Here is a 23,356-nt window from a genome sequence, read left to right on the forward strand (position 1 = left end):
AAAACAAACAACTCCCATAAAATACACATTAGAATTACTAAAAAGAAAGAAAAATGCTTGACTTGGCTAAAGGTAGGAGAGCAGTCCCAGTCCCAGTCAAGCACTATAAAGGCATATTGCTGTGGGTTTAAAGGAGTCCCAGTAGCGTTTCTTGACATACTCGGTGTGTCAGATAGTTGGGATGAAACTCAGTGTTCTTCATTTCTTTGTGACTAATTCTACCCTGTTCTATTTATACAGAGGTGGAGGAGAAGAGGAGGAAGACGAAGAAGAAGAAGAAGCTGTCATTTATGGTAAAGTCTAAACGTATAAAATGGAGGAAATATCAAAGGCTATTTTGGAGCCCCTAGAGGTGAAATATACATGTGAAGAAGGACCCTCAGAAGACAGAGGTAAAGTCAAGGAAAGAAGCAATGTAGTACTACACAGGAGCCGGGTCTTCACGAACACTATAGAGAAAAGAGGTGTAGCCATTAAGGAAGAGGACTGTGAACTGGAGTGCATCCATTTCATGAAAAAGGCTGAGCAGAAATCTGACCAGTCTGACATACACAAGCAGGGAATTACAAACCGAGTCAAGCAAGAAAACTTTAAATCAGAAGCTGTTTCTCTAGAAGAACAAGAAGAAGAAGAAGAGGAAGAAATAGTCACCGGGCCAGGCTCCACATTGAGTGGGCCCTTCTCCCTACAGGATCACTCTCTCCAGGTGAAGTCGGAATCATTGGATTCAGACTTGAAGAGGACTGAGAAAGCATCATCTCCCACTAAAAATGGTAGGTGCTAAAAGAAGTTTGTTTTTTGAGCCTGAGGTTTACATAAACGGTGCCCAATTGCTTTTTTGTGCAACTTGGAAACTAAGGCTTGTTTAGATGAATAAATTGTGCGGTAAAAAGTGAAAGACCATACACACTGAGTTTTCTCACATGATAGAATTTTGAATTGAGCAGGCCATTTATCACATAGTACGGTGCTTATGAAAAGTGTTCACTCCCCTTTGGCAGTTTTCTCATTTTATTGTTTCACAACGTTGAATCAGTTGATTTTATTTGGCTTTTTTTAAATAGAAAAACAGGAAAAAAAAACTCTAAATGTTAAAAACAGATCTTCGCAAAGTTGTCTTAATTAAGCTGTCATTTGTGGTAAAGTCTAAACGTATAAAATGGAGGAAATATAACTAAATAATAGATCTCACAGGTGTTCACCCCTAAATCATCACTGGTGCAGCCAATTGGTTTTAGAAGGCCCATAATTTGTTCAATGGAGATCGGCTGACTGGGGTTTCAGTTGATTGAAGTCTAAATGTCCACTTGTCCTGAGTCAATATGATGGTCTAATCTATACAATGAAGACAAAAGAATGGTTCAGACCACTCTTTCAAAAGGGGACTGTAAAACACAAGTTACAATATATACCAAAAGCCAAAGCTCCACAGGAATGGCTTAAAACAACAATGTTAACATCTCGGTGTGGTTGAGTCAATTGAGGATTTGTATCTGGACTTGACAAAGTCTGTTCACTTACAATCACCATTCACCCTGATAAAGTTTAAGCTTTTTTATTTTAATTTTATTGATTTTTTTTTAAATCAAATAACACTCCACACACAACTCGAGCTTTACAAAAAGAAAAAGGTTTGAAACAAATCAAACCCCAACCCTGAGAAAGAGAGTTAGGCCAGCAGTGTAAGACATTATGCTAGTAAAGACAAATGAATAGATAAAATAATAAATGAATAAAGATAAATGGAGTAAAAGAGAGGAGAGAACCTGAGATGTTATTGAAAAAGTTTTGTGCAGATCCTCTAAGTGCGAATTTGATTTTTTCCAGTTTCAAATAGTATATAACATCAGTTACCCACTGACTTAAAATAGGGGAGAGTTAGGATTCTTCCAATTGACTAAGATAAGACTATGTGCCAGTAGTGTAGGTAAAGGCAATTACAGTTTGTTTGTACTTCTCCACTTTAAGCCCCTCTGTGAGCCCACCAAACACTGCTGTTAATGGGTTAGGAGGTATTGTGATCTCCAAGCTGTCTGAAAAGCATTTAAAGATTTTGGCCCAGAATGATGTTAATTTGGCGAAGGCCCAAAACATGTGACCCAGTGATGCTGGAACTTGATTGCTGCATTCACAGGTTGGATCTTTCCCTGGAAACATTTTGGACAATTTTAAATGAGACAGATGTTCTCAATATATAATTTTAAGTTGAATAATTTTATGCTTTGCGCATATGGAGCTCGAGTGAATTCTCTGCATTGCTACTTTCTACTCCTTTTCTGAGATATTGAGTGAGAGATCCTTTTCCCACTTTTCTCTTGGATCTTTGAAAGGGAGGGACTGTAAAATAGTTTTATATATTGGAGAAATGCTGAGTCCTTGAGACTGAGCAATATTTTTTCCAGTATAGAGGTAGGTGGGAGGTGAGGAAAATTGGACAGGTTCTGTTGAACAAAGATTTGAAGGTAGTGAAGGAAATGTGTTGCAGGAAAGTTAAATTTGTGTAATTGTTCATAGGATTCAAAAATGTTGTCTATGTACAGATCTCTTAAGTGATTTAATCCCAAATGTTTTCCAGGTATTAAAAACTGTGTACATTTCAGAGGGTGGAAAAAGGTTGCTGAGGTGTCACAGATAAAAGCTTCTCTATCTTAAAATACTTTCTACATTGGTTCCGTATTCTGAGTAAGTGAAGCACAATTGGGTTGTTAGTATATTTGCGATAACTTGTATTTATAGGGGTACCAAGCAAGGAATATAAAGAAGTACTGCAGGATTTTATTTCTGTTGCGGAGCAAGCCTGTGTGTGTTCATCTGTGTCCATGTCCAAGTTTTTATAGCTTGTATATTTACTGCCAAGTAATAAAATTGGAAGTTCGGTATAGCCATGTCACCTTCTGCCTTGGGTCTTTGTAGAGTCGCCCTTTGGATACGTGGATGTTTTGAATTCCAAATAAATGAGGTTATGGTTGAGTCTAATTTCTTAAAAAATTATCTATTGATGTATATTGGAATGTTTTGAAATGAAAAGAAAAGCTTAGGAAGGATATTCATCTTAACAACGTTAATTCTTCCAGCTAATGTGAGATGAAGGGTTGACTATCTATGCAAGTCTTACTTAATTTTTGCCATACAGACGGCAAAATTGTGTTGCTAACGGAGATTTATATTTACTTGTGATGTTTACCCCTAGGTATTTAAACTGGTCTGCGATGATAAAAGGGAAGGTGTTCAATCTTGTATTGTGTGCTTGAGAATTCACTGGAAAGAGCACACTTTTATTCAAATTGATTCTGAGACCAGAAATCTTTTGAAATTCTGTTAGTGCTGTTAGGACTGCAGGCACAGTAGTTTGTTGGTCTGATATATACAGTACCATATCATCTGCATATAGATAAACATTTTGTTCCAGTCCTTATCTGATAATCCCTTTATCTCAATAGCATTTCAACAGTAAATTGCAAGTGGCTCAATGGCGATTGCAAAAAGCAGTGGAGACAAGGGGCATCCTTGTCTGGTACCACATTCTAGTTTAAAGTAGTCTGAACTGATGATGTTAATGCAAACTGAAGCTTCTGGATTGGTATATAGTAATTTGGTCCATTCACAAATGTTCGGGCCAAACCAAATTTCTCCAATGTACTGAAAAGGTAGTTCCATTCAACCATGTCAAATGCTTTTTCTGCATCCAACGATAATATAATCTCTGGGGTGTTTGATTTTGTGGGTAAATATATTACATTAGATAGATAGATAGATAGATAGATAGATAGATAGATACTTTATTAATCCCAATGGGAAATTCACAAATTAAACAGGCGTTGGAGATTGGAAGCTAAGTGTCTGCCTTTAATAAATCTAGTTTGGTCTTGTGATAATGCCAAAGGTAGTACTTTTTCCATCCTTCTAGCTGGGACTTAGGAGAGTATCTTACAGTGTTATTCAGAAGTGAGATTGGTCTGTACGATGCACATTTTAATAAGTCCTTATTTTGCTTAGGAAAGACAGTACTTAATGCTTGTTGAAAAGTTTGTGGTAGAATTTTATTTTCTCTAGTTTCTGTAAATGTTGCTAATAGAAGGGGAGCTAGCTGAGTTCAGCAGAGTAGCCATTGGGGCCTACTGCTTTCGCACTCTGCAGTGAGTTTATAGCATCTAGTAATTCTAATAGTGCCAGAGGTTTATCCAATTCCTCTGCCCAAAGAGTATCTATCTGTGGTATATGTAATGTGTCCAGAAATGCCTTAGATTGTGTCTTGTCTTCTTTAATCTCGGTAGAGTATAAGGTTTTATAGTAGTCTCTAAATGTGTGCATTATATTTTTATGGTCAATTATTTTGTCTTCATTTGTGCTGATGTTTGCTTGGATTAAGCAGTTTTACAAAGAAGACTGAGGGGGAAATGGCAGTGTCCACATGTGGAAAGCTGATAGAGACTTTTGCACACAGAGTCAAAGCTGTCATGGCTGTCAAAAGTAGATGCACTAGATACTGACTTGAAGGGGGTCAATACCTATGTGTTTAATATTTGTAATTAACGTGGAACACTAGCATCAAAAATGTCAAATGCTGTGTAGAACTTTCAAAGAGGTGAATATGTTTTTTTTATGTTCTGAACCAGGGGTCTCCAGCCTATTTTCCCCCTCGAGGGCTACTTTTACAAAATGAAAATGGCCGAGAGCTACTCATGTTTTCTAACGTTTATTCTCATAGCTTATTTCAACCCAAACAAACTGAATAAGCTTGTTTTGCCTGAACATTTACAAAATGTTGGTGTCCACACCTCAAATTTTGCATTAAAACATCACAAAAAATATTTAGTTCACCTGCAAGTTCATTTTGTATATCTGTATGCATTTTCTAGTGTATCTCACACTATTGAATTAAAACATGAATGCTGTCAAAACAAAACAATGCAATGCCAAATACACAGATATGACTTATTCATTTGTCATTTTGTTTCACTTCACAAGAGTATTCACATGTCCAGTTGCATGTGTGATGTGTTTTTTCAGTTAGTCAGATGACTGGCACTGCATGGAGTCAACAAGAGAGGCAGGTGTATGGTGGAGTGTAGCCACTTAGGTTCACACTTATGGAGTCCTTTAAATGTTCATCTATCAGTCTTGATCTGAACTTTGATTCATGTCTGAAAAGGCAGACTCGCAGAGGTACAGTATGTAGACCCAAACAAAGCAGATATTTTCAGAGCTGCTTGGTGAAGATTCTTATAGTTATCTGGCTCTACTAAGTTCCAGAAATGCTGAGAATGCTGTTAAGTCTTTAACTGCACATTATTTTGAAGGTTTACTAATAAATAACATATAAAATCCAATGTCTGTCTGTCTGTATATTTGTCCGCTTTTCACGAGAGAACTACTTAATGGATTTAGATCTGTTTTTTTTTTTTCCTATAATTTGCTTGAACATTCCAGTTGATTTTGCGACTTCTCTCGTTTTGCTATGTAGAGTGCATCCGGAAAGTATTCACAGCGCATCAGTTTTTCCACATTTTGTTATGTTACAGCCTTATTCCAAAATGGAATAAATTCATTTTTTTCCTCAGAATTCTACACACAACACCCCATAATGACAACGTAAAAAAAGTTAACTTGAGGTTTTTGCAAATTTATTAAAAATAAAAAAACTGAAGACATCACATGTACATAAGTATTCACAGCCTTTACTCAATACTTTGTCGATGCACCTTTGGCAGCAATTACAGCCTCAAGTCTTTTTGAATATGATGCCACAAGCTTGGCACACCAATCCTTGGCCAGTTTCACCCATTCCTCTTTGCGGCACCTCTCAAGCTCCATCAGGTTGGATGGGAAGCGTCGGTGCACAGCCATTTTAAGATCTCTCCAGAGATGCCTGATTGGTGGATTGCTGCAGAGATGGTTGTCCTTCTGGAAGGTTCTCCTCTCTCCACAGAGGACCTCTGGAGCTCTGACAGAGTGACCATCAGGTTCTTGGTCACCTCCCTGACTAAGGCCCTTCTCCCCCAATTGCTCAGTTTAGATGGCCGGCCAGCTCTAGGAAGAGTCCTGGTGGTTTTGAACTTCTTCCACTTACAGATGATGGAGGCCACTGTGCTCATTGGGACCTTCAAAGCAGCAGAAAGTTTTCTGTAACCTTCCCCAGATTTGTGCCTCGAGACAATCCTGTCTCAGTGGTCTACAGACAATTCCTTTGACTTCATGATTTGCAAAAATCTCAAACTTTTTTCACGTTGTCATTATGGGTGTTGTGTGTAGAATTCTGAGGAAAAAAATGAATTTAATCCATTTTGGAATAAGGCTGTAACATAACAAAATGTGGAAAAAGTGATGCGCTGTGAATACTTTCCGGATGCACTGTATCAGAGTTCGCTTGTGGTACTGATTTTATTTGCGCGAATCCAAGAACCATGCAGCGGGCCAGGGGGAGGGGCCTTCCTCACTCTCGCGCCAGCTTCGGGGCATGTTCCTTAACTCCGCTTATCTAGCGAACGAGAGAACAATTGAATTCAACTTTGTTTGAAATTTAAAATAAAGTGTTACTTCGGTCTTGATGAGTTTGAGTCCAGATATTCTCTTAAGTGTATGCCACATTGAAAAGATAGATTGCAATTCAGATTGTGGATCGTGATTTTTGTGTTAAAAGGATCGTGATATGATTTTTTGGAAAGATTTCCCACCCCTTATTTGACTAATCAAGTTTTAAAATTTATGTAGGATTCATTAACCCTTTGGCGAGCTACTTAGAAAGGGGTTGCGAGTTGCTGGTACCAAGGTTTTGGAGACCCCTGTTCTGAGTAATGTCTGTAATGAGCACATTAGTTCAATTAACTTGATAGAGAGTTGACTAAAATGAACAGGAGAGTGTACAGACGTGGACAGCTTTGTTGGCACCCCTCCACAAAAAAAAAAAAAAAGGAACTCACAGTTGTCTCTGAAATAACTTGAAACTGACAAATGTAATTGGCACCCATCATTATTTATTGCATATTCAACAAAAAAATCAGGCTTTGCTTTAGAGCGCTGATTCAACAAAATATTTCAAATAATAATAGAAATGAAAATGGCTCGGACAAAATCGATGGGACCCTTAACCTAATGTTTTGTTGTACAAATTTTAGAGGCAATCGCTGCAAACAAGCGATACTTGGCAGCACTCAATGAGACTTCTTCACCTGTCCACAGGTAGTTTGGCCCGCTCTTCCTGAGCAAACTGCTCCATCTGTGTCAGGTTTGAAGGGGGCCTTCTTCAGAATACATGTTTTATTGTTTGTCCTCGATGTTTGATATGATTCAAATTAGGGTTCATAGTAGGCCACTTCAGAATAGACCAAGGTTTTGTTCTTAGCCATTCTTAGGTGCCTTTAGCTGTGTGTTTTGGGTCATTATCCTTTTGGAGGATCCATGAACTGTGACTTTGATGGAGATTTCTGACCCTGATCTACCGCCATGTGCTCAGACTGTCACCTTACTTTTAAGAACATCAGTATGAATTTATTGACTATGCAGCAATAATTGGTCACATTTACATACACAAGATGTCAGAGTTGAGCTGCAATGATGGATCGCATCCTCAGCCATTGAGAGAGGTACAGTAGAGATGAAGAGATGTGATGAACTGTTGATGATAGGCAGAACTTGAAGACATTTAATGGTGATTCCTCTTAAATTATTTTATTGTGTTGGCTTTTACTATAACATTTAAAGAAAATTGTAGAATAAACTGTCCTTGTTGATCTCTTCCCAATATATATAATATATAAATACAGTCAATGTCTGAGGCAAAACCTTTTGTGTGTGTGTATGTACAGTTAAGTCCATAAGTATTTGGACAGTGACACAATGTTCATCAATTTGATCCTGTATGCCATCATAATGGATTTGAAAGAAAGTAATCATTATGAGAGTGAAGTGTACACGTTCAGCGTTAATTCAAGTGGTTTAGCAAAAATATTGTATGGGCTGTTTAGAAAAGGCAGCCATTTTTATACCTGGTACCCTCCATTTTCATGGGCTATATATTATATATTTATATTTATGCCATAATCATAAATATAAGGAACATTTTCAATATTTGGTTGCAAATCCTTTGCAGTCAATTACTGCCTGAACTTTAAACCCCTGGCCTTCGCCAAGTGCTGGGTTTCCACCCTAGTGATGCTGCGCCAGGACTTTACTGCTGCTGTTTTCAGGTGCTGCTTGCTCATTGGACTTTCTGCCATCAGTTTGGTCTTCAGTAAGTGACATGAATGTCCAGTTGGGTTGAGGTCAGTTGAATATTTCACTTTTTTGCCTTGAAAAGCTCTTGGCTTGCTGTCACAGTATGTTTTGTCTTATTGTCCATCTGTACTGTGAAATGTCGTCTTATCAGTTTTGTACCATTTTTCTGAATCTGAGCAGACAGTACAGCCCTGTACACTTCAGAACTCATCCTGTTACTTCTGCCTATATTCATATCATCAATAAACACCAGTGACTGACTTCTATTGGCAGCCATGCATGATCAGGCATTACACGGCCTCCACCATGTTTCACAAATGATGTGGTATGCTACAGATTATGAGCCATTTTTTTTCTTCTCCTTCAAACATTCTGGTACATATTGATATTAGTTTCCTTTGTTTAAAGAAAATTGTGTCAGAACTGGACAGGCTTTTAAAAAATGCTTTCTATCAAAGTCTAATCTGTCCTTCCTATGCTTTAGGATCACCAGTGGTTTGCACTTTGTGGTAAACCCTCTCTTTACTTTCATGAAGTCTTCTCTTGATTGTAGACTTTGTCAGTGATAGGTCTTCCTCCCCAAGAGTGGTCTTGGTTTGGCTAAATGTCGTGAAGGGGATCTTCCTCACCAAGGATAGAATTCTGCAATCATCCGACACAGTTGTCTTCTGTGGTTTTCTAGACCTTCTGCTGTTTCTGAGCTCACCAGTGTGTTCCTTCTCTTTAAGAATGTACCAAATGGTTGATTTGACCTCTCCTGGTGTTTCAGCTGTCTCTCTAATGGGTCTGCTTTGTTTGCTCAGCCTGATGGTGGCCTGTTTTTATTTGCATGGACAGCTCTGTGGACCTCATATTGAGGGTTCACAGTGACAGCTTCCAAATACAAATTCCACACTTGGAATCAACTGCAGACTTTTTACCTGCTTAATAGTAAATTAAATAATATGGGGACCTGCTCACACCTGGGTATGGAACAACTTGGCAGTCAAATGTCCAAATACTTTTGAGCTCCTGAAAATGGGGGAGGAGCGTATGTAGAAAAATGTCTGTCTTTCCTAAACGGCTCATATGATATTTTTGGTAAACCCCTTAAAGCTAGAAGTCTACACTCCAATCACATAATGATTGCTTTATTTCAAATCCATTGTAGTGACTTACAGAGCCAAAATTATGAAAATTGTGTCACTTTCCAAATACTTATGGACCTGTGTGTGTGTTTATGTATGTACATTTTTTTTCTTTATTAAATGAAATATATAAAACTATGAAAGTAATAAGGGTAAAAAAAATTTGGTTTGATAGAAGTAAAACCACACGGGACACTAAACAGACATTAACAGTTTTACTGCTCATATAAAACAGGCAAAACGTTTAAGATAAAAGTGATTTACTTAGCTCAGGTTATATAGGACAGATTTTTAATAATAATAATAATAATTCTTTGCATTTATATAGCGCTTTTCTCACTACTCAAAGCGCTCAGCAATTGCAGGTTAAGGACCTTGCTGAAGGGCCCAACAGAGCAGAGTCCCTATTGGCATTTACAGGATTCGAACCGGCAACCTTCCGATTGCCAGTGCAGATCCCTAGCCTCAGAGCCACCACTCCGCCACTTTTTGAGGCATTTCTGAAGCTATCTTTAGTTTTTAAAGTTCTGAAACTATAATTCCCCTCAAAATATTAACAAGAACTAGGGTCAAAGGCAGTAATGTGTGCAAGTTCATTGTTTTTTTTTGTTTTTTTTTGTTTTTTTTATATATATAAATGTTCCCAAAGAAAATGGATATAATTTAATTTTCCTTAATTGAAGGCATCTTCTCTATTTCTTTAAAATAATTTCAAATCTTTTTTTTTTTTTGTAAAATCCATGTATAAAAGCAACTTGTCACTGATCTGTCACCATGTGCCACCTTACTTTTAGGACAACATTGTGTATTTCTCAACTAGGCAGCAATAACTGGTCACCTTTTCTTAATTGTGCCCATCATATGCTTGAGAAAATAACCAAAAACCTCCACCTGTAGAAAGGCGCTCTTAGGTCCCTTACATCCCCACTCCCTCTTAGATATTTGTGAAGCTACTTTAAAATTAGCTTGTAATATGTTTAAGTACAGTAAATTCTTAGATTAATGCACCATGATATAATAGATTTTAACTTTAATAGTTCAAGTTATAATTCTTGTTCTGGTATTTCCTGCATGATATGTCAGTACTGCAGTACTGCCCTGTATTGGTTTGGTGATCTATACTGTATGTACTTCATCAATCATGCTGTGAGCAGAATAGAGATCTAGTACTTAGATTATTGTGTCACAAAATAAATTTGTGTTGTAGTGTATTCATTTTATTGTAATTATTACACCTACTTTGGACAAAAGGAAAGACAAACCAGAGTATAAAACAGAAAATTTGAACTGAGAGTAAAAACTTGAATCGAGGGAATCTGTTGCATGTGCTTCTGAGTAATACTGTGTGATGAAACAAACGTCCGATATTTCCAAAATAAAAATAGGTTAAGAAAACAGTTTTAATGTATGATGTGAATGTTCCAGAATAGCTTGAGTACTGCACAAGATTTTTTGCTGGAAAATACCTTGTTAACTTAATATCTGTAGCAACACCCTTACAGTGTTAAGAGGGTTTGGGTTAGAGTTGAAATCTGCAGCAAACATCCCAGCATATCACCTGAACATTGACTGACAATATTAACATGGTAAAAGTTCAAAGTGATTGCTCATCTGAGTAAACTACAGAATGATCAGGGTTGTTTTTTTGTTCTTATTGAAAGAGGGTGGGTAATGCACTATTGTTATTGATGGCATGAATGTTTTCAAATATAAAATCTTCACTCCTTAAAATGAAAGTGCCAAAGTGGTTCATCAGAGCAGTGCCACAGAGAAGCTGTTTTGGCTCCCAAAAGAACCATCCACAGGAAGGTTCCAGAAAGAACCTTAATTTAGATCCATAAGTAGGTTAATAAATAGTAATGAGTTGATGATAACAGATACCAATAGGGTTAAGGTTTTAAAGGATTCTTGCTGGGTACAATAAACACAGGCTATGTTCAGGTTTTCGTGATCTGTTATATCGTTCTCGGTAGCCTACTATTCATGAAAGATTTCTGCTCTGTCCACATACATTATATTGTCAGAAGTATTGGGACACCTGCCTTTACACACACATGAACTTTAATAACATCCAATTCTTAATACATAGAGCTGCAAAGGGTGGGCCAACTTCATATTAAAGCCTAACAGCTTCAACTCTTCTGGGAAGGCTTTCCACTAGGTTTAGGAGTGTGTTTAGAGGAATTTGTGACCATTCAAAGCATTTGTGAGCGTTAGGGTTAGAGAAGGCCTGGCTCGCTCGCCGTTTCCACTCTAATTCATCCCAAAGGTGTGCTGTTGAGTTGAGGTCAGGGCTCTGTGTAGGTCAGTCAAGTTCCTCCACACCAAACTCGCTCATCCATTTCTTTACAGAACTTGCTTTGTGCACTGGTGTATGCGCAGTCATGTTGGAACAGGAAGGGGCCATCCCCAAACTGTTGCCACAAGGTTGGGAGCATGAATTGTCCAAAATGACTTTGTATACTGAAGCATCAAGAGTTCCTTTCACTGGAACTAAGGGGCCAAGCCAAACCCCTATCCCTGAAAACAACCCCACACCATAATCCCCCCATACCACTTTACACTTGGCACAATGCAGTCTGGCAAGTACTGCTCTCCTGGCAACTGCCAAACCCAGACTCGTCCATCGGATTCTGTGATCTGTCACTCCAGAGGACATGTCTGCACTGCTCTAGAGTCCAGTGGCGGTGGGCTTTACACCACTACATCCGACGCTTTGCATTGCACTTTGTGATGTAAGGTTTTGATGCAGCTGCTCACTCCATGAAGCTCTCTCTACACACTGCTCTTGAGCTTTTGGAGGTCTGTAGTTATTGACTCTGCAGAAAGTTGGTGACTTCTAGACACCTCAGCATGCGCTGTCCCTGCTCTGTGATTTTATGTGGCCTACCACTTCGCGGCTGAGATGCCAATTGCTTCCGCTTTGTTATACTACCACTAACAGTTGACCGTGGAATATTTAGTAGTGAGGAATTGTCATGAATGAACTTGTTGCACAGGTGGCATCCTCTCATGGTACCACGCTTGAATTCACTGAGCTCCTGAGAGCAACCCATTCGTTCACAAATGTTTGTAGAAGCCACCTGCATGCCGAGGTGCTTGATGTTATACACCTGTGGCCATGGATTGGAACGCCAGAATTCAATGATTTGGGGGGGTCTGGGGGGTACAGAGTCCTGATACCTTTGGCAATATCATGTATTAGGGAGCTTTTCAAACCGCAAAGAACCAGCATAATACGCAAGAAAACACCCCTGAATGATTTTGTTCCTCTTCAAGCAGTGGTTCTACCACACAACCCAATAAAGTGCCATTGTAGAACCAGCATTTTTAAGAGTGTTTGAAGCACAACGCCACACACATTTATGTCAAATTTGGCCAAAGTCCTATATACAGTCATATGAAAAAGTTTGGGAACCCCTCTCAGCCTGCATAATCCTCTCAGCCTGCATAATAATTTACTTTCAACAAAAAAGATAACAGTGGTATGTCTTTCATTTCCTAGGAACATCTGAGTACTGGGGTGTTTTCCGAACAAAGACTTTTAGTGAAGCAGTATTTAGTTGTATAAAATTAAATCAAATGTGAAAAACTGGCTGTGCAAAAATGTGGGTCCCCTTGTAATTAGGCTAATTTGAATGCATGTAACTGTTCAATTCTGATTACTTGCAACACCCAATTGGTTGGATTAGCTCATTAAGCCTTGAACTTCATAGATAGGTGTGTCCAATCATGAGAAAGGGTATTTAAGGTGGTCAATTGCAAGTTATGCTTCCATTTGATTCTCCACTGAAGAGTGACAGCATGGGATCCTCAAAGCAACTCTCAAAAGATCTGAAAACAAAGATTGTTCAGTTTCATGGTTTAGGGGAAGGCTACAAAAAGCTATCTCAGAGGTTTAAACTGTCAGTTTCAACTGTAAGGAATGGAATCAGGAAATGGAAGGCCACAGGCACAGTTGCTGTTAAACCCAGCAGGTCTGGCAGGCCAAGTAAAATACAGGAGCGGCATATGCACAAGATTGTGGGAATGGTTACAGACAACCCACAGATCACCTGTAAAGACCTGCAAGAACATTTTGCTGCAGATGGTGTATCTGTACATTGTTCTACAATTCAGCGCAATTTGCACAAAGAACATCTGTATGGCAGGGTCATGAGCAGGAAGCCCTTTCTGCACTCACGCCACAAACTGAGTCGCTTGTTGTATGCAAATGCTCATTTAGACAAGCCAGATTCATTTTGGAACAAAGTGCTTTGGACTGATGAGACAAAAATTGAGTTATTTGGTCATAGCAAAAAGCGTTTTGCATGGCGGAAGAACAACACGTCATTCCAAGAAAAAACACCTGCTACCTACTGTCAAATTTGGTGGAGGTTCTCAAGCACTTTGAGCTACATTACTTGTATGAAAATGTGCTATATAAATAAATGTTGTTGTTATCATGCTGTGTGGCTAGTTCAGGGACTGGCCCCCTTGTTAAAGTCGAGGGTTGGATGAATTCAACCTAATATCAACAAATTCTTCAGGATAATGTTCAAGCATCAGTCACAAAGTTGAAGTTACGCAGGGGTTGGATATTCCAACAAGACAATGACCCGAAACGCAGTTCGAAATCTACAAAGGCATTCATGCAGAGGGAGAAGTACAATGTTCTGGAATGGCCATCACATTCCTCTGACTTGAATATCGTCGAAAATCTACGGGATGATTTGAAGCAGGCTGTCCATGCTCGGCAGCCATCAAATTTAACTGAACTGGAGAGATTTTGTATGGAAGAATGGTCAGAAATACCTCCAACCAGAATCCAGACACTCAAAGGTTATAGGAGGCGTCTAGAGGCTGTTATATTTGCAAAAGGAGGTTCAACTAAGTATTGATGTAATATCTCTGTTGGGGTGCCCAAATGTATGCACCTGTCTAATTTTGTTATGATGCATATTTTCTGTTAATCTAATAAACTTAATGTCACTGCTGAAATACTATTGTTTCCATAAGGCATGTCATATATTAAAGGAAGTTGCTACTTTGAAAGCTCAGCCAATGGTAAACAAAAATCCAAAGAATTAAAAGGGGTTCCCAAACTTTTTCATATGACTGTATCAGTTGTTATTTAACACATTTTTGATTTCATATAGGCATTACTTTATTGACTTTTGGCAATATCAGATAATAATCTGATACAGAATAATACTGAATAATAAAATCCTGTAGTAAATAAATGCTAGGAGTTTGCATTTAGAGTTGTCATGTATGCAGATAAAAGAACTTGTATGTAATTAAATTTAATAAATTTAATTTAAATATTTATAAATAAATAAATAAAGTTAGAATATTATAAGCTTTGCATACAGTGGAACTTTATAGGATAGCATTTCTTTGTGAAGGAATAATCTGGTGGTCCTGAATGTGACACATATGCTGCTCTGATCTCAGCATGTAAGTTAATAGTAGGCATCAAAAATGTGCATTATACAGTTTTTCCTCCAAGATATGTGGGGAGGTTGGTGGGGCACAGGGCAAACATGTCATTTTAGTTTGGCAGTCCCAATGTTAAGAAAATTAGTCTATTGGAAAGAAAGAAAAGAAAAAAGTAACATAAACAAGGATTTGCCTTTTCAAGTTATACCAAAACCTTAGCATTTTTAACTAAAGAGAAAACAGTACAAGTAACAAATAAACTGTATCCCTAATATGTGCAACCCAAACCCAATTTTTTTTTTCTTTTTAAAAAACTAATCATACGTGATATAGCTTCCTGACTGTTCCATTCCTGTGATCCATCAAGACCTTTCACAAGTGGGACAAGATACAGCAGCTTCCTGGGTTGACTACAAAATGGTGTTAGTGTTACATGAACTGTGCATAGAAAAGGAATATCTTAAAGGACAGCGTAGTACATTGCCGCTGTAAACAGATGGACAGGCGTCCCACCTGGGCTGGACTATAATACCTTACCCAGCTGGGAGGCCACAACAGAGGAATCACATGGATGAAGATGCAGTCCGGCCATTTTGCTTACTAATTCTAATCACATTTGGGGTGAGGGAATAATGGATGGATTGGTGGAGTCTGAATGTGGGTGATGAATTGTCCTGTGTGAGCTTGTAACTTTGGTATGTGTGTATTAAACTACTGTTGCATGTTTTAATTTTTTTTTCTGTCATTATTTTTGACATTTTGGTTATGCTTGAGATTTGTTAGAGCACTGAATTTAAATTTTGTTTCCATATGCTTACATCTTTCTGAAACACCATCTTGGATATCCATGGGTGCTGCCTTTGTGGATATTGTATTAGCAGTTTCCAGGGTGGGATAACGGGAAGTGTGTGATGTCACAGGTGTAGTGGTGTAAAGGTCAGCACCATGAATGTCCTGCTTGTCAGTGATTAGAAACACACCCAAATCAAAGAGGGGCATCCATTACAATAGAGATTGCTGGCGTTAAGTTTAAGTTCTAAATTCTTAACTTCAAGTTTCAAATTCGATATTTGGTTTTCTTGGTTTTTCTGGAAATGTTTTCCCTTCCCCCCCAACATACAGTTACCTTCTGGTCCCTTTTAAAATTACCCTTTTGTTCTGTCTGCTGACAAATCTTAACTAGTGTTGTGACAACTAGTTCATTGTACTGGGTATACATGCCATTACATTTGAAGCTCTACTCTTTAGTGAATATAGGTGAAAGACATTAGTATGAAGGATAAAGGACATGTCTTGCAGGTGGCTTTCTCCAGCAGCTTTTCTTTAAGGTGGGGGTGTCAAACTCCAGGCCTGGAGGGCCGCAGTGACTGCAGGTTTTCATTCTGACCCTTTTCCTAATCAGTGAGTAGTTTTCACTGCTAATTAACTTCTTTTCTCCATTTTAATAGCCCTGTTCTTTAAGGATTAAGTCCTCTGAATTGATTTGATTCTTCATTAAGTGACAGCCAAACAGAAATGAGATTTGAAATGAGCCAACAGATGACCAGCTAAACTGGGATTTCAAACTCCAACCAATCTCTTAATGAGAAGCTCATTCTTGCTGTTAATTAAACCCGTTATTTAATTCCACGGCTTTTTGCTGCTGTTGTTGATTTTTCTAAGAACATCATCAAAATGTTTTGGTGACCTGAGAGATCAACCTTGCCGAGACCTTCATGCTTTCTTTATTTTCAGATGTTGTGTGATGGGCACAAGTGAGCTGGTCATGCGGAAGCTTGTTCCGTGTCTCATTTGTGCCTAGCTGCTAGTTAAGGGAAAAAAAAACAACTAAGGAGCCAGAGTCAAGTTAATTAAAACTGGTCACTAATGAAGAAGATGGTTAGAATGAAAACCTGCAGCCACTGCAGCCCTCCAGGGCCGGAGTTTGACACCCATGCTTTAAGGGATAACAATTTTCAGCTGGAAAATATTGTAGCCTATCTCATAAGGAGGCATTTCAGCTTGAAGAATTTCCAATGGCTCAGAAATCTCAAACCCTTTTGTTCATATGGATCCTTCACTCATGCATTATGATTATATCTGAACTTCTGAAGGTGCTGTCTTTTCCGTGTGGTTTGTTTATATAATGTATACTACTTGTGCTTGCAGGATATGATCCTGCAGATGATATACTCATTGTGTGATGGAAATCTCTTACACACCAGTCAGTGTTAATTCATGGTTTCTGATGCACCTTGAGCTGCCTGTGTCCTGGTTGATGAAATTCTCTTTGATTTCTACATATTTCAGTTTCTGTTTTAGTGACATATTTATGTATTTTCAGTTTTTATTGATGAGAGAATGCTGCTTCTCACTTGCTTTTTTCACTATTTAGACTAAAGTGTCGTGTACTCTGGTTCTATATTTTATTCTTATTCGTCTTTGTGTGCAGTTATTTTCAAAAATGTGGTCTTTAGACTCTTTAATTTATGTGCATTTAGTGAATGGGTTTCTTGACAAGAGCAGTTACTTTTGTTTCAGCAGGTTTATTTTGTTTAAAATGAGAACTAGAATAGAACATTAGGATTATGTGGTAGTTTCTAAGGTAAAGAACCTTTGATTAAAAAACATAGTTCTGTAGCTGAAGCAGAAACTGTAACAACCTTTAAGAAGTATCTGAATGAGATATTGAGACAATTTTGCAAGTGACAAATGGACTGAATGGTGTCTTGTTTAATAAATTTCCTGTGTTCAAGTAATATTCATTTTCTTTCCATTTACTCCATGGTGGGTCATAGGTGATAATGCTGTTCTGATCATGTCTTTTTTTGGTACTTTATATTATAAATAAATATGTAAACGGAAGGAGAGTGTGAACCTGTCACCACTGCAATACACACCTGATAGTGGCCTATTCCTGTTCAGATAAACCAGTTTTACACTTAATAGTCAACTCTTTCAGATCACACTCTGAACTTCTTATTTTCTATTTTGAACATGCTTAATAATTTATTTATTTATTTATTTTTTGGCAGGTGTTTATAAGAAAAGTAGTGTTCCCTCAGCTATGTTTGCACAGTCCTCTCTTCATCGCAAGCTACAGCAAAAATGCAGAAGTGGAAACACAAAGCTGTCAACATCAGAACTACAGGTTCTGACACTAACCTGTTTGCAGAATAACACTCTGCCTGTTGTGAAACTAACAAGATTCGATGCCATCAACATTAAGCAACTGGTACATAATACAAATGCAACAACTTCCAATGTTTGTGGGGAACAGAGAAAAACTTTAAATGGCAAATCTAAACCTAAAGAGCACCGGCCGATTCCACGATATGGCTGCTCTGAATGTGACAAGCGATACTCTTCTACCAGCAATCTTCAGAAGCACATAAGAAGTCATACTGGGGAGCGGCCATTCTGCTGCACCCTGTGTGACAAACGATTCACTTGTAAGAGCAGTCTTCAAGGTCACATAATAACTCACACCGGCGAGAGGCCATACAGCTGTTCTGAATGTGGCAAACGATTCCCTGACAAGAGCCGCCTTCAGAAACACACAAGAATTCACACTGGAGAGAAGCCGTATTCCTGTTCTGAATGTGGTAAACGATTTACTGAGAAGAGCAGTCTTAAGAAACACTTACGCACCCACACTGGGGAGAAACCTTATTGCTGTCCTATTTGTGGCAAACGATTTACTGACAGTAGCTGTCTTCTAAAACACAAAAGAATTCACACGGGAGAGAAGCCATATTCCTGTGATGAATGTGGCACTCGATTTACTGCGGGGAGCAGTCTAAAGAAACATGCAAGGATTCACACTGGAGAGAAGCCGTTTAGCTGCTCCGAATGTGAAAGACGCTTCTTTGACAGCAGGAGTCTCGAGCAACACTCCAGAGTTCACACCGGAGACAAGCCATACTCCTGTTCCTTATGCAGCAAGCGATTTTGTGATAGTGGCACTCTTAAGAAACACTACCAAATTCATGCTGGAGTAAAATTATATTGCTGCAATGAGTGTGGAAAACGATTCTCCCGCAGCAGTGGACTGCAGACACACACCAGAATTCATACCGGAGAGAAGCCATATTCCTGCTTTGAATGCGGCAAAAATTTTATCGATAAGAGCAGTCTTCAGACCCATTTAAGAATTCACACCGGAGAGAAGCCCTTCCCCTGTCCTGAATGTGATAAGCGATTCTCAGATAGCAGCAGCCTCCAGAGACACAGACGAATTCATACTGGAGTGAAACCTTACTGCTGTAACGAATGTGGCAAACGATTCTTACAGAAAGATCATCTTCTGAAGCACACGCTGACTCACACAGGGGTGAAGCCATACTGCTGTTCTGACTGTGGCAAACGCTATTTTCGTAAGAGCCATCTTCAGAGGCACATGGTAATACACAGTATTTAATCAAAAGCATGGCACTGCAGTACAAAACAAAGCTTGGATTCTTGGGTGAATGTTATTGGAGGAAAATTAATTGTGCTGCATGGAAATGTTAGATTATTTAAAAAAAAAAAGCCTTTAGCAAAGATATAACTAATAAAGACAAACTATTTCATTTTAAGACATAAGGACCTGAAGTTGTCTATGGTATATTTTGCCTACAGAAACCTGACACGGACAGAACAAATTGCTCAGGAACAAACAAAAACCACTTCATGGTGGGTTACTGGATGGAAACTCCGATTTGAAATAAATCCACTGCCAGATCAAACAGAAACTGAAACCTTCAGGAGTACCACGTGCAAAGACCTCCAGGAACAAAAGAAAGAAATAAGGTGGCAGGGCGATTGGGCAACTACAGCCACGCATACACCACACACAAATGAAATGAAGAAATGGAGTGGATGGAGCTAATAGCCAAAGAAATAAACTTCTTTATTTAGCAGAGGCTAACCCCAGATAATTCATTCTACTTGTGGCTTAAACACCAGAATATGGTTGAGATTAAAAAATATTTTAGTGAGTGTAGACAACCCAATGGCTGACCAGGGATGACAAGTTTCTACTTACAAAATCAGAACAAAAAATGCAAAACATTTGACACCCCATACAGTGATCAATGGAAAATTAACATCCACCAAAAATGCATCATTTGTTTATTTTTTTAATGTTGAAGTATATCGTATATCAAGACTGAAATGGAGAGAGTCCACTGAAGGAAGAAGATGCCCTTGCAGTTATAAGCCCCCAACTGGTCACTAGAGGGGGCTAGTTCTCCTTCAGCTAAACTGTGCACTCTGAATCCTGTTGTCTGAGTCTGATGGCTCCAGCAGCAGACCTCTACATCCCCATAATTTGGGAACTGACCCTGAACAGCCAGTTGGACTGCATGTTTAATTCACTTTGTTTACAGGCATAATTATTTGAGTTGGCTAACCCGTCATGGTTTAACCAGGTATATTGCATAACATCACTGCTGTCTAATGTAAAGCCACAAACTCCTCAATGGATCACAACTAGACTCTATTGTTCTGAGTTTGCACCCAGCAGCTCCAAACAGACTGCCACCTGAATGTATTTCACTGGTGTTATGTGCAGTCCGAAACCTGAGGAAGGAATCAGTTAAATGCTTTGTGATATTTGAAGGTGCAGACATTATAAAAAATCAGAGGGCACACTGACAGAAAATCAGTAAAGAATACCTCTGCAGCGCTAATATTCTTTCAACAAGCTCCCTTGAAAACTTGCAAGAAGAGCCAGAGTATAAATCATTTTGACAATCTCCATCTTGGCCATTAAATGATTTACAGACATGGGGGATTACATCAAGGAAGGTAGGCTCCTTAGTGTTACGTTTACCCCTGGATAAAAAAGTCAAATACTTATTTCTTGTTGAAAATAATAGTTTGTTACGTGTAACAGAAACATGTAAATACCAAAATGTCAATATAAATTCAGTAGGAAAGGTATTTCGATCATTCCCTGCTGTAGTGATGTAGATTTAGCATGCGTCCTTTGTGTGATATATTTGAAACAGTCACCCACACACAGACTAGTGCTGCAATCAGGACAGGAGAAGTGGGATTCTTTGTGCATTTTGTATATTTTTTTTCTGTAGCTTGAACATGAGAAGGTAGAATGTCAGGACCTGATCTGCACATGCAATGTGTTCCTCGTGTTCTTGTAGGCTACCACAGTGCAAGGCTTTGTGACTCCGAAATTTCCTCTAGCACAAATAGTTGCTGCATTAGGAACAGAGCTTGGGGGGCCAATATCTTACTGTCCTTCAGCTAGATTCCAATTTAACCCTAACCCAGTTTTTCTTTTGGCCATGCACCTTCTTGCACCATGTTGAACCTTCAGGCAACCAAATTCACTGGCATATCGTTTGGCCATAACAGTGCAGTATACATCAGTTTCACTGTCCGTGCCAACATCTGATGACCAATTCACATTCCACACTATTCTTTGGTTTAACTTACGGTTCAGATTCAGTTTGTTCTAAAACTGTCTTTACAGCTTTTAATTTATGCACTATTGTGTTTTGCTTGATAGTTCCACCACACTCAATAATATTGAGTAAGGTGGCAAAACACACAGAAATTTGCTATTTTTTCCAGCATGATAGTTTTTATCCACTAGATGACACTAGATTACTGTCTTCAGGTTTATTCAGGCTTAGCACTGTAAAATGGATTATTACCATCACCCACACACTCTGTTATTGCCAAGCAGGTTAATATACAAGAGGTGTATCCCCCAAATTTACAATCCAAAAAAACAAGTTATAAAATCTTTTAAGGAAATAGACTACAGATCCCCAAAGGTAGACGATAAAAAGCTAATAGTCCTTCAACCCAGAATGTTGTCAAAGTTAGAAAAAATAATCCTATAGTCACAGGCAAAAATCACTCACCGCACTTCCCCATCTTCTAGATAGATAGATAGGTAGATACTTTATTAATCCCAAGGGGAAATTCACAAATTATTATAATAATAATAATTCTTCTTATCTCCATGAGAGTTTGTCAGAGGTGAGGTTTGAACTCCGCACATCGGGGATTGTTCAGTAAGTGTGAATGCGCCGCAAACTGCCAAAAAGACTGCTAGCTGGCCAGTTATTGGCTTATTCAGTAACAGTGAGCATCTCTTTCAGCTTCATTGTACATACATTCATATATCTTTCAGTATTTTAGTAATAAAAGAACAGTCAAAGAGGAGGTGAAGTGCATCAGGAATAGTTAAGGGGAATTAAAAAATACAGAGAAAGAAATAGCGGACGCCCTAAACTTACATTTTTCTGAGGTGTTCACAAGTGAGCAAGTGGATAACCTCCCAAAATGTAACAGGGACTACTAAGGAGGTACTGAGGGATTTGTTAATTGTAGAGGGAGAAGTGCTGCTCAGATTAAATAAGCTGAAATCAAACAAATCACAAGGACCAAATAATATTCAGCCTCTAGTTCTTAAGGAGGCTAGTGAGTACATATATAAACACTTGACACATTTTTAGGAAGTCATTGTGCACTAGCGAGATTCTGAAGGACTTGAAAAGGGCAAATATTTTCCCGTTATATAAAAAGAGTGACCGGGCAGATCCAAGCAGCTATAGACCAGTAAGCTTAACATGGATCACAGGAAAATTTAATGGAAGGAATTATTAAGAATAAGATTGAGTAACACCTGGCAAGGACAGGAGTTATTCTGAACAGTCAGCATGGGTTCAGAAGAGGAAAGTCGTGTTTTACTAACATGCTGGAATTCTATGAAGAAGTAACACAAGGGTATGATCAAAGTGGAGAAGATATTATTTATCTTGACTTTCAGAAAGCATTTGATATGGAGCCACATGAGAGGTTTGGCATCAAACTAAAATAAGTGGGAGTTCAGGATGATGTGTGTAGATGGGTGCAGAATTGGCTCAGACACAGGAAGCAGAGGGTGATAGTGTGAGGAACCTCCTCAGAATTGGCCGATGTTAAGAGTGGTGTCCGGTACGGATCAGTGATAGGGCCGCTGCTATTTTTAATATATATAATGATTTCAATGCGAATATAAGTAACAAGCTGGTTAAGTTTGCAGATGATACCAAGATAGTCGGGTTGGCAGATAATTTGAAGTCTGTTATATCATTGCAGAAGGACTTGGACAGCATACAGGCTTGGGCAGATTTGTTGCAGATGAAATTTAATGTCCGTAAATGGAAGTAAAATTGTTAGGTTTGAATACACAATGGGAGGTCTGAAAACTGAAAGTACACCTTATAAGAAGGATTTAGAAGTCGTAGTGGACTTTACACTATCAACTGTCGGTGTTCAGAAGTCATTAAGAAGGCTAACCACATGATAGGTTATATATGATGTGTAGAGTACAAGGCACAGGAGGTTCTGCTCAACCTTTATAACACACTGGTGAGGCCTCATCTGGAGTACTGGGTGCAGTTTTGCTCTCCTGGCTACAAAAAGGACATAGCAGCGCTAGAAAAGGTCCAGAGAAGAGCAACTAGACTGATTCCAGGGTCACAGGGGGTGAATTATAAAGAAAGATTAAAAGAGCTGAGCCTTTACAGTTCAAGCAAAATGAGATTAAGAGGAGACCTGATTGAAGTGTTTAAAATCACAAAGGGAATTAGTCCAGTGGATCAAGACTGTTATTTTAA

At 38.6% G+C, this 23,356-nt stretch overlaps 1 protein-coding gene across 4 annotated transcripts in view; it reads left to right on the forward strand.

Annotated features, from left to right (window-relative positions):
• Positions 1–19,846, forward strand: part of LOC114664665 (gastrula zinc finger protein XlCGF26.1-like) — a 63,920-nt gene extending 44,074 nt beyond the window's left edge. For 2 of the 4 annotated variants that reach the window (XM_051925610.1, XM_051925623.1), the window contains exons 2-3: positions 270–773; positions 17,777–19,846. In XM_051925610.1, the coding sequence (XP_051781570.1) occupies positions 314–773; positions 17,777–19,161 (1,845 nt within the window). In that variant the 5' untranslated portion in view covers positions 270–313 and the 3' untranslated portion in view covers positions 19,162–19,846. Of the gene's footprint in view, positions 1–240; positions 774–17,776 lie in introns of all 4 variants that reach the window. The other 2 variants (XM_028818862.2, XM_051925628.1) reach the window with 2 other exon arrangements.
• The last annotated feature ends 3,510 nt before the right edge of the window (positions 19,847–23,356 follow it).

This window comes from Erpetoichthys calabaricus, chromosome 1 (genome assembly GCF_900747795.2).
Source record: "Erpetoichthys calabaricus chromosome 1, fErpCal1.3, whole genome shotgun sequence".
Classification (NCBI taxonomy): domain Eukaryota; kingdom Metazoa; phylum Chordata; class Cladistia; order Polypteriformes; family Polypteridae; genus Erpetoichthys; species Erpetoichthys calabaricus.